The 11,060-nt window shown below is 33.8% G+C and overlaps 5 protein-coding genes and 1 long non-coding RNA gene across 9 annotated transcripts in view; 1 reads left to right on the top strand and 5 right to left on the bottom strand.

Annotated features, from left to right (window-relative positions):
• LOC138185566 (uncharacterized) overlaps window positions 1–598 on the top strand; it is a 29,084-nt gene extending 28,486 nt beyond the window's left edge. The window contains exon 2 of the long non-coding RNA XR_011174658.1: window positions 89–598. This is a non-coding gene — a long non-coding RNA (uncharacterized LOC138185566). The remainder of the gene's footprint in view (window positions 1–88) is intronic.
• Window positions 599–671: 73 nt separating this feature from the next.
• On the bottom strand, window positions 672–2,305 carry LOC138185565 (protein FAM210A). 4 transcript variants are annotated; one of them, XM_069124603.1, is made up of 6 exons: window positions 2,174–2,305; window positions 1,909–2,085; window positions 1,553–1,841; window positions 1,325–1,470; window positions 1,159–1,247; window positions 672–909 (listed from the first exon to the last, which is right to left on the bottom strand). In XM_069124603.1, exons 2-6 carry the CDS (start codon window positions 2,045–2,047, stop codon window positions 823–825), a joined length of 750 nt encoding a protein of 249 aa, XP_068980704.1. In that variant the 5' UTR covers window positions 2,048–2,085; window positions 2,174–2,305; the 3' UTR covers window positions 672–822. The 4 variants fall into 4 exon arrangements, with proteins under 4 accessions (XP_068980704.1, XP_068980703.1, XP_068980705.1 ...); XM_069124602.1 differs by having other exon boundaries at window positions 1,909–2,103; window positions 2,174–2,301; XM_069124604.1 differs by adding an exon at window positions 1,039–1,057 and having other exon boundaries at window positions 1,909–2,281.
• A 138-nt stretch (window positions 2,306–2,443) lies between these two features.
• Window positions 2,444–5,736, bottom strand: LOC138185562 (angiotensin-converting enzyme). Its single transcript, XM_069124578.1, has 12 exons — window positions 5,277–5,736; window positions 5,029–5,187; window positions 4,868–4,967; window positions 4,655–4,798; window positions 4,273–4,576; window positions 4,046–4,198; window positions 3,864–3,988; window positions 3,616–3,791; window positions 3,380–3,540; window positions 3,115–3,237; window positions 2,857–3,041; window positions 2,444–2,762 (listed from the first exon to the last, which is right to left on the bottom strand). Exons 1-12 carry the CDS (start codon window positions 5,409–5,411, stop codon window positions 2,665–2,667), a joined length of 1,863 nt encoding a protein of 620 aa, XP_068980679.1. The 5' UTR covers window positions 5,412–5,736; the 3' UTR covers window positions 2,444–2,664.
• Window positions 5,737–7,148: 1,412 nt separating this feature from the next.
• Window positions 7,149–7,985, bottom strand: LOC138185495 (cilia- and flagella-associated protein 263). Its single transcript, XM_069124473.1, has 3 exons — window positions 7,811–7,985; window positions 7,545–7,744; window positions 7,149–7,455 (listed from the first exon to the last, which is right to left on the bottom strand). The coding sequence occupies exons 1-3, from the start codon at window positions 7,968–7,970 to the stop codon at window positions 7,279–7,281; spliced, it is 537 nt and encodes a 178-aa protein (XP_068980574.1). The 5' UTR covers window positions 7,971–7,985; the 3' UTR covers window positions 7,149–7,278.
• A 28-nt stretch (window positions 7,986–8,013) lies between these two features.
• On the bottom strand, window positions 8,014–9,428 carry LOC138185732 (uncharacterized). The gene is made up of 4 exons (XM_069124896.1): window positions 9,353–9,428; window positions 9,162–9,284; window positions 8,844–9,096; window positions 8,014–8,350 (listed from the first exon to the last, which is right to left on the bottom strand). The coding sequence occupies exons 1-4, from the start codon at window positions 9,426–9,428 to the stop codon at window positions 8,110–8,112; spliced, it is 693 nt and encodes a 230-aa protein (XP_068980997.1). The 3' UTR covers window positions 8,014–8,109.
• LOC138185494 (fas apoptotic inhibitory molecule 1) lies at window positions 8,989–11,016 on the bottom strand. Its single transcript, XM_069124472.1, has 5 exons — window positions 10,949–11,016; window positions 10,239–10,468; window positions 10,040–10,165; window positions 9,921–9,970; window positions 8,989–9,861 (listed from the first exon to the last, which is right to left on the bottom strand). Exons 1-5 carry the CDS (start codon window positions 10,966–10,968, stop codon window positions 9,691–9,693), a joined length of 597 nt encoding a protein of 198 aa, XP_068980573.1. The 5' UTR covers window positions 10,969–11,016; the 3' UTR covers window positions 8,989–9,690.
• Window positions 11,017–11,060: the final 44 nt, after the last annotated feature.

The following is an 11,060-nucleotide window of genomic DNA, read 5'->3' as shown; positions in this document are numbered from 1 at the left end:
TGATTCCTTATTTTAGTTCATGTATATATGTTTGATATATAATTATGTATATTAATATTATGTTACTATATATTATATATAGTATGAGAACAATCCTGCTGTCAATGTATATCGACTTTCTTATGATTAATAATTCTGGGCGCATCTCGACGTGGTGATTTATGATAATTATAGTGTATTATTACTGTACTTGATGTATCGCGTTTGCTAACAGTATTTATTATGACAATACACCATATATTGGTTACTAGTATCAAAACTTCATACAAGACTCTTGACTCTCGTGAATATTACTCAGGAATTCTAATTACATGTTCGTTGAAAAATTATGTGAATGTTAATGTTTAAATCAATGAATGGTACTAAATAAGGTTCGGTGCATTGAAGACGAATAATTTTAGTTTACTACAATGCACGATTTGTGCTGCCAAAAAAGCTTCCCTATATCTGACTAATTAATCAATATTATTACACTGCGTGTAAATAAGGTAGGCTGAAGATAAACTACGAGTATTGTAGGTGAAAAGTACAATGTTATTTAAGCATATCTGCGGTATATAAAACAAAACATCTGTTCAATAAAGGAGGGTATATCTGAGCATCTGTAATTCGTGTCAATTAATTTTTTTAAAGATTTCAGGGTGAGGTAGGTAAATCTAGCAGTTCATTCATATAATATTACATATAAGATTTTTTTCTTTCATCATAACACAATAACGTTTACACATTTACAAGTGATAATATACATCCTTTTCATCAATCAGGCTTTTAGATTGAATCTCTTATCCAGGTGATCAATTAACTTTGTCCCATATGTTCTTGCTATGTTTTTGGAGGTTCTGTCTGTCGTTCTATTTTGTATCCTGTTTTTGGAGTCATTGTTGTTGTCGTTTTACTTGATTCTGCTGTCTATAACATCGAAAAAATTATACAAAACATATTATAAATTTGAGGGCAGCACACTAGAAACTTAGGAAAGCAAATTAAAAAAAAACTAAACATTCAGAGAATTCTGAAGTCAGTGGAAAATAAACCTACACACAGTATCATATGCAGACTACATCAAGAAGGCATGTAACAAATAATATAGTTGTCAGTTTTAGTTAAATGTCTTCACAGTTTACTATTAAGAAAAGGAATAATTTAGTGTAGTTATACCTTGTATACCATTTGTGATTGTTTATCAAATGACAAAGGTTTTACTATCCCTGATTTGCTAAGCTGTCTAATAGCCATTGTTGTGCACCCTATACATTATATACACATATATATCATTAATTTTTCATATGACCAACAATTTTGAGAATTATTTTTGTTTAATTACCTATAGTGACAGTATATCTAAGAGGTGTAAATATTTTATAAAGGAGATATGCTAAGGCCCAGTTTCCGACAGTAGAATCTTTTACTTTGTCTATATACTTCTTACTAAAATGCATAAGCTCCATGAGGTGTGCAATATCCACTCCACTGAAAGAATAAACATTGCAAAGTATTGTGATCACATGTAATTTTATATGTAATTTATTATATACTATTTGACAGTGCTTACTTTTTGATTGTTACATAGAATGTGACAATCCATCCTATAGAAGTAACTATATGAACTGGCACTAAAATATGCCAGTAATCCTTGGTCATTTGTTTCATTTTCGCGAACACTGAAAGTTTTTTCATCGGTTCTATTTTCGGGGCATCTCCTTTATTAGCATTCAAGTTACAATAACGCGTGACCAGGATATTCTTACCGAATTTATGCCTATATGGCATTTCGTATGTTTTAATACGATTAAGAAACGGGACATAATTGCACGACAAGTTTCTGTAATGTGGATGCCTTTCTGAAATCGACAACATCGCGATTGTAATTGTAAACCATTGGTAAAGTAATCTTACGCGTTAACCTACCGAAAAATTTCAATCTCCAACGTCTTGAATCGGTATATCGTGTAAGACGTGTTGTCTCTAAGAAATTTTTTGTCATCAATATGGGACTGAATCCTAAAGTAGTTGCGAACCTTATGCCCCGACAAAAAGACACATCCATTTTCGAAAAAGCGATTGTGGCTATTTCTAACCAAGAAACTGTGCTTTCAAGTTGTACTGTGAGATAGTTACAGTTCTGAGTTTGTCGAGTTGTACGTCTTGGACAGGCAAATTGGACAGAACTTACCGAAAGATTACTTAGTTCAGCCGGCGTTGGCCTACGTAATGTTCGTAAAAATTACGTAAATATAGTAACAAAAACTCACATGTTTTTCGTATCGTTTACTGTAAAAGACTAGTTTGATGATCGAAACGTAACGATTGAGAGCAGAGACATCTATCGAATTCTTTATCGTTAATATGTATATAGGCGGATGCTATATCTAAAAAGATATTTTGGTAGGAAACTTCATAGACAATTGTCGGTTATTATTTTTAAACTAACAACATGAAATAACAAGATCATTTTAAGCATAGTTACAAATAAATTTAATGTAAAATACTAGTGATATAATATGTAGATAAATGTGATACTTCTTTTGGCATCAATTGCATAGTACAGTTACAAGATACATGTAAATATCTTATTATGTAGTTGTTCAAAGATTTCATAAAGTATTTACATAATTTCTAATTTGTGTTATATATACAGTGATATATTATCTTGTCTTTTTGCTATTAACATATTGAGATTCGCGTACTAATCAAAGCCAGTGGGAGGAATAACTGTGAGGTGATTTTTCGAGCGCCATTTTGGTACCAGTGAAAAAACAACGCTGAAATAAATTCAAGAAGGTCTATAGTTGTGATGTATTATTAGTATATTTCGCAACTAATATTCTATAGAATCTAGTCTCTTCTTATTTTTACCTGTGTCATCGCGATTTGTGATCCAACCAACAACAGGTTCCATTTCATTTTGTCGTTTTAGCCATTTATTTAGGGGCTCGAAATATCTTAATATAGCATTAGCATCCATCCTGTTTGTTCTACCTCTTGTCATTTGTCGTACCACATCTTTCCAAGATCTGGACGAACCAATTGATAGCACATCGCTAAAAAAATAAGAAATGAAGAGGGAATATATTTTCTATACTTTTTTTTCTATTATCATTTGTTTACACATACGATAATAATCTCCCAGCTTCTCTTGATCTATAAAAATCACAAGTATGTAAATCACCAGTATGGCCTGCTATTTCACATAAAGATTCGAACAATTGAAATTGCAAGACAACACCAACAAAATATCTAAAATTAAGATCATATAAATATTAGAATTTATTATATTGGTATATTAATATATATTATTTAATAAATAAATTTAATAAAAAATTTCTGATTTCCTAAATTAATTTCTTTAATTTCTAATTTAATAAAAGCTGTTTTATACTTGGCATAAAGAGCGTCAGCTGGGATGTGATACTTCGATCCAGGATCAAAATCTCTTTCAGATCGTGGCACTGGAGGCACGATTCCTTGATACTGCAATCTTAATTCCCACCATTTATTTGTCATATCCGTAACACCCTCGTTGAATACACGCCACCTCCACTTTTAACATAAAAGGACAGAGATGTATTCACAGTTTCAAAAGGACATCGCACTTGCAAATAAAATATTGTAAACCTCATCAACTATGTACGCAAATGGCATGTAGGCAACTTTACGAAGTGCCATTAGCATCAAGAAATTGATATCGCTTCCATAATCATCCGTAGAATTATCATGTAATTCGAGTTTACTTAAATGTTGAGGGGTGAACACGGAAAGTTCAATGGCGTCACTGACTGCTTCGAAAAATCCTAATTTACACAAGATTGGTATTTACTGAATCATTCAACTTTTATTATCACAATGATAATTCGTTTTGTCACCTGGAATTGCTTCGTTTCGAAATAATAATGGTTGATCGCTATATTGTAAGAAGTATTGCAATCGAGCGATCTCATGGTGTGTTGATAGTAAATCTTCCATCGTAACCCTCGTACACTGCTTAATGCTATAAAATTAATCGATTAAATACATTAAATCATGCTTTATCAACAATGATAAATACCTGTAATTCATCCTATTGCAAAAATCCCAAGCACTGGGAGTACACTTGACTTCCCTGTCGATAGGTTTCTCAAACATCGAGAATCTCCAGAATTCAGGTGGCATTGGCTTCATTCCAAGAGAAGTAAAAAATTCCTCTGCTATTTGGAACATCCTGGAATATTTTCTTTGTTAATATCGTAATATATCAATTAATATTACATTTAAGCATTACTATCGTAATATTACCTCAACGGTGTGAATCTTCGAATCATCATTTCCAAAGTGACGTCTAATTTCTTACTTGCTGGAAATGGCTGTACTAGGTCGAAAAGATCTTCCCAATTTTGTGCCCACATATTTCCTAAAATATGCGCCGGAATTGGTCCATCCCTTCTTATTTTATCGCCGTATCTTTCGAATAATTTTGTTCTTACATAAGTAAAGAGATTTTTGTACAAATGCATGATCGCTGACATTACGTCTGCTGTGTTCTGTCGAAAGTATTCGTCTTCGAACAATTCTCTCATTTGATCACCTGCATCCTCAAACCCTAAGTCGGAAGATACTTTTGAAATATGGATTCTTTTCTAAGAACATTTTCGATGCAATTACATAGAATTTTATTCACCATTTAGTCTAGCAGCTTGATTTGCTAGTTGAATGTATCTCATATATTTATTTTTAAGTTGAGGTCCAGTAGCTTCATGCCAAGCATGCCAATAATATAATAATTCGTCATAGTCCTTAGATTTTGCCATTATTTTATTCACATCTAAGAAATATGCATTTATTTATTTGATATTCACAATTTGTTGATTATTACATGGACGAGTAAACTAACCATGGTCTAAATTCAGGTCACAATTTGCTCCTATCGTTCTGTAAGGACACACCCTTGTTCGCACATATATTTCCTTCATTTCGAGAATCAGACTGTGCAACTGAAAATCATTAATATTTCCGTCGTTTTGAGTTTTCATGAGATAATATTCTAATATTTACCTCATTAAATTTGTCATCTGTCAAAGAATTTCGTCCCCTGATAGCGATCATCTTGAGTTCCCTTTTAGCGAAGGGATCTCCTATTCGACTCCAAGCGAAACTGACAGCCTTGCGCCACGAAATTCGGTCAAATTTCAACTTCAAAGTCTGTTCTTCTATCTGATAAAGCAAAAATAATGAAATTTCTGACAAATTATTTCTGACAATTGAATATTTTTAGAAAAGATTTTTTGGGAAGATCTATGTACCATTCTTCGCCGATTTTCTTCAGTGACATTTGTTGCAAAATTCCATTGCGCTGTCATTACTCTCGTGCACATTGCAGAAGCTTCACTATCATATTCTCGAAGAAATTGTACAGCATCCCCTAAATTCACGTTCATACCCTAAATTCAATTTAAAAAGAGATGAAACAAAACTTTAATATATACATCGAAGCAAAATCATGTTCTTTCTTCTGTAACCAAACTGCAGTATAATAAAATTTGCAATGCTACTTCATACTTTTGACCATGAAAATGGTTACAAAGAACATTCCTACTGACCCAGATAGCGTGATCATATGATTCAAGGCCTAATTAGAATTTTAAATGCAGCTTTGATCTAATATTCCCCAGGGGATAACAAGTCTCCCTCCAACCGTGTCAAGTAGGCTTCTATCAAAGTGTATCATCGCCAAAATACCGTTAATGTGATTTATAAACAACAATGAAGTAGAAAACACCGAAATCATAATTCATTTCCTTACCTCTAAATACTTGCTACAGCTTCTCTGCATAAGAGAAAAAATAATCACTATACCAATCAATTTCCTCAGAATCCTCATTTTTGTCATAGTTAAAGTGGCGCCAAAAATAAGACAAATAAAGTGCAGGTGTCGTTGATCTCTTTCGAAATCGTTTTTCATTCTCACGGGAAATAAAATGCAGTTAGAAAGTCAGGATGTTGATCAATCGGCTCTTCATGCACCACTGAGCATATTATTCTTGCCATTTCACTGTCTGCTTTCTATGTTTCAAAAAATTGTCTTTTACACGATACTAATAAAAATGAAAAATTCTTTTTTACGATGATTCATTGACACAACAAGCGTGATCTTTCACTTCCTTTTATGATTGAAACACTGTTAGAAACTTTCGATTCCATTGTAAAACGCAATCTTCGATACCATCGTCCCACAGAAGGAAAGTTTATTAGGTTCGATAAAGAGGCTTTTGAAGTTTTTAATAAGGAATTACTTAAATTATTTGCAGGAAGAATTTCGATAAGTACTGTTTGCCAATTAGCAGTTGATCGAACATTCGGTACGTCGATGTTGTCGTCGCAAAACTGAATCACCACAGAAAGAGAGACAGGTCTTCCGGACGGATATTCCACGGGCGAAAAGAGGAAGGGACAGGCATCGTCGGTGCGTGAAGCGTGACCACCCAACATACCGTAGCACACGCCAAAATCCTCCTATCTTCAACCCGATTCATATTTCTTAATGCATTTACAAGAATGCATGAATACAGCTTAGAATGAACGGAGGAGCCAAAGATTTTTCTTTTTATGGGACAGAGTTCCCAATTTCTCTTTTCAGCCAAATTTTTTTTGTATCGTACATTTTACATTTACAGTAACACTATCGAAAAATTTATACATTCACTTTGCATCCCATAGTTGAAAAACAAATTTTAATAATAAAGTTTTCGTTTTATTTGAAAATCACTTACTATATATTTTTCGTAAAAGATTTTAAAAATGTGCTGTCTTTGAAATTAGAAAATTGGTTACTTTAAAATATAAAGGTTGAGTGTAAATTTATCGGACTTGAAACGATTTCAAAAATTAGTTATTAAAAATTGCCGAACGATGCTTTCGGTTCGTTCAGTATGTAAACAATTTTTTTCAAACAATTTGTGTTTTATGGAAAGTACTGGTATCATGGAAAGTGGCTGATCGTTCCAGGTTTCCTTCGTCTTCTAAACAAGCACCGTAACTCCAATTATCCGGTGGCGTAACCAGTGACTATATGGGACCGCCGTAATTTTTTTACAGATATAATTGCATCCACGTCTCCTAGCGAAGAATTCTGCGTTCGACCAGTGGAAACAATTTTAAGGTCCTCGAGCAAGGTGATGGGAAAAGTAGGTAAAAATTTTAAAAAGTTATTGGGTATCTCATGTCCGATATTTTCTTCTCCCTTGCACAAAAGTAATATATCAAATCAATAGATGAATCTCAAGTTATATAAAATTGTACCATGCCTTACTGTCTTTGTCTGGTTTCTTCGTCCATACGAGATTTCTTTCTGATCTGAGACTGTTTTCTATACTCTTCAAATATTATCTTCTCGATATTCCTACGTCTCTGCAGTAATTTATAAGTTTTGTCTAATTCCCCGCATTCTACTTGTATATGGACAAATTCTAAAATATCTGGTGCCTAAAGATAATATCTTCTCTTACAAGCAATCCCATTAATCTACTTATTTTATCATAGAATCTTATCAATGAACAAAAGTAAAGATTTACGACATGATTATCCATGAAACTCAATAAATTTTGCAATTTCTTGTTCTGCCGTTTCACTTTAACCTCAACGACCCGCTGCTCGATCTTTAACTCTTTAATCTGATCCTGTTTCGTTATAATTTCGCTCTTTACCTCGTTCAATTTACGCAACAGATCTCCCAGTTTCTGCTTGTGTTGCGTCAGTTTCAGATGGTAGTACCCTGTTACGAATACAATGTACAGACCTAATCTTGTACAAGATCTTACATTCGTTCAAGATCGATCACCTGCGATCCTCTTCATATCTATCACGTACAAGTTCTTTTCTTCGAGCATCTTTGCGTAATCCTGGTTCTCGATGCTTAATTTCTGGAAGTCAACGGCGTGAAGTAACTCGCCTAGTTCCTTCCTCTGAGCAAGCTGCTGTCTAGCCTTTCTGATCAGCATTCTCAATGTAGCGCTCTTCAATCTTAGCCTCTCTAGTATTGTGTTCGCCGATCTCAGCCATTCTTCGATGAATCTTCGCGAGAAGTCGCGCGTGAAAAATGCATTCACAATACGGTGGTACACTCTGAAACACGTGCAATCACCTGATCACTCGTTCGGCAGGAATCTTGCCTGTTATAGAGTCCACGCCCTCTACGACCACTTCCGATTCGAACTCTGCCGTCGATTCATGCGCCTCGCTGATCCGAATTTCGATTTCCTCGATCTTTGACCTCATGGTTGCTTTCTTCTTTCGCATGAACACTTGCATCTGTTCCAGTTTCCGTTTCATCTCCTCCACTTCCTTTCTTGCCATAAACATCCGATGTGCTATTGTGATTCTGATAAGATGAAAGTGTGGTTCGATAAAAAATTTTTATGATGTTTAAGGCATTCGAGACCGGAGTAGTTTGATAAGATTGTTCAAAGCGGCCGAGTGGTTTCTCCAGTTATAATTAATTTTAGTAGTGAAACATTCATCTTTTATTTGATTTTAGAACCGATGGATAGTTTATACTTTGGACATTTTATTTCACAATTAATTTTTTAATGACCATTTTAGTTGCAATCCGAGGATTGGCTGATAACTAAATCTTTATAAATTCCACAATTCATTTTTCACTGATTTTTTTTACTTGAGATCTAAGGATTTACCGATAACATAAATATCTTTACAGATCTACTTTACAATTAATTTTTCAATAACATTTTTCAGATGGTCCTGAAATTTTTTAGATAACTCGGACATTGAGTACTCAATCCTTGAGGAGAGCTACAGCATGATTATATATATACAGATCACCGGCCTCGAATGAATTTACTTGATATTCTGACTTCGGGCTATCGCCTGTAGTTCCCACTGTCATGATGCTTGTTGCTCCTAATCGACTTACGGACGGCATGCTGACAATGCTAGGTGTACTAACAACACTATATCTGCCAGGTTCATGGAAATTTATTACGCTTTCTCGGAAGCTCATACGCGATGATCTTGGCAATAAGTGTGCTGTAACTCTTCTTGTGATTTTTGCTCTGTCCAGGACATTCTTGATGGCTTGATAAGAATTTTGGACGATAGATAAATTTTCTTTATGAACTCAATTTGAAATTTAGTTTAAATTAACAAAGATTTATAGAGATACTACTCTTTACTTTTGAGACCGTGAGGATCTTGTCGGCTCAGGTACCGCTCATACATGTCGTTTTCTAAGGTCAACATCCAGATTTCTTGCAAGAGCTCACTGTGCATTTCATGCAAGTCATCAAGATTCATAACTATAATCGAAGATTAAGAGAGTTGTAATTGTTCAGATTAAAAGTGGAGAACGTTGGTTGATATGCACCATCGAAACTTATGTCATCGTCGTGTCTCTGGATCATTCGGGATCCGATACTGAATATACTCTCCCGCATCGACATTGTGATCAACAATTCATTTATTCAATAAATAACAAAAATGTAGGATGAGGATTTGAGGTTAGAATTTTTCTCTTTCTTTCGTGGCCTGAATCGAACTCAAGAAGAAGATTCTTTTTTCTTTTGCTATGTTCAAACGTTTAATTGTAAAATTTGAAAACGGTGATTTTAATGCACGGTGATTCATATGTACAAAGTGTAACCAACTTCTGTGGTACGTGAAACAACAAAAACATAGTGTAGAAATAATCCATCATATATTGTGCTACATGTCTGCATCTTCTTCAAGAAGCGTTTCCTTTCCAATTTCTATCTCGTCGATGCATAAAGAGTATGTTATTCCAATATTTTTCTGACCAGAGCTGTAAGTTCTAATCGATGCTGGGAGATCTCCTACCGTAAATAAGATTTCTGCACCGTCATCGGTAAATTCATTCTAGAATGGAATGTTCAATTATGATTTGTTTCAATTGTAGGACAATTCATTCTTTTTACCTCAGTCTCGATCTGTTGGCCATTCACCCAAACGTTTTGAGTTTGCTTATCTGTAAAAGAAATATTATTATTTTCATCTTTTTGTCAGATAAAAAGATTGCAATTAACAAAATAGTTACCTAGAACTATTCTATATTCTTCATTTTTAACATTAGCCAACCAGGTTTCCAAGATTTTCGACTGCGATCGCACAAAGCTTTTGTAAGGCTTCCCATTCACCCATAATGAGTAAGAATATTTCAAACCTGCGTATATTTTATCGCATAATAAATATTTAATTTAAATAAGAACCTTGTTATTATTTTGAAATGTGCTCACCTCGGATTGGATCGATCCTAATTACGAATTTATTATCGTTGAAAGTGAAAACTTCGTCTCCAACTAAATGAAACATCCAATCTCTGTAAATTATCTTTTCGCCATCAACCTTCACCAATCGACGACCCGTTGCCGTACCATGTTCGAATTCTATCACGTGATTTCCATCGCTTAAGGGGACGCTCCATTTTGCAGTTGGTTCGTCCAACGATTCCAAAGTGTGCAAACTCCTGAAAAAGTTTTTCAGAGTTATTTTAGTACCATTCTAAGGTTATTTAAGATTATCTAAAGATTATTTTACAGTCATTCAAAGTCTGATTGAAAGTATGATATTAAAAATATGTAGTTTCAAAATTATATACCACAAAATCTGCACAATCTATCTGATTATCCAATGATATAATTTTAATGATATAATGTGAAATGCATTGGATTATTCAAAGGTTTATAGATTAATTAATTGAACGAATTAAGTTATATCATGTCAGGATAAAGATACAATCCTAGTTTAGTACACATGATATTATTGATCTAATTTCTGTCCCCCTGTAATGCCTATCATAGTATGTAATGTAGAGTCTAAATTGTAGACTATTAGTTCATGTGTTCTTTAGATAAGAAAAAGATAAAAACTATTACTGTGTATTATTTTGTTTATATACATGGAGAAATCTTTTTAAAAGCATAAAATTTTCTTAGTTTTTACTTACTTTAACAGCATAGCAGCCATGTTTTCTTGATACTTGCTCTACCTTCACCTGTACTGGTCTCTTTATTGATCGAATTTCCTACGACTATTTCACGGATCGATAATCCAGCTAT

The sequence above is a fragment of the Bombus flavifrons genome, chromosome 12, assembly GCF_040668555.2.
Source record: "Bombus flavifrons isolate JBK064 chromosome 12, iyBomFlav1_principal, whole genome shotgun sequence".
Lineage (NCBI taxonomy): Eukaryota > Metazoa > Arthropoda > Insecta > Hymenoptera > Apidae > Bombus > Bombus flavifrons.
Note: the sequence above shows the minus strand (reverse complement) of the source record. Positions and strands in the feature narration are given on the sequence as shown.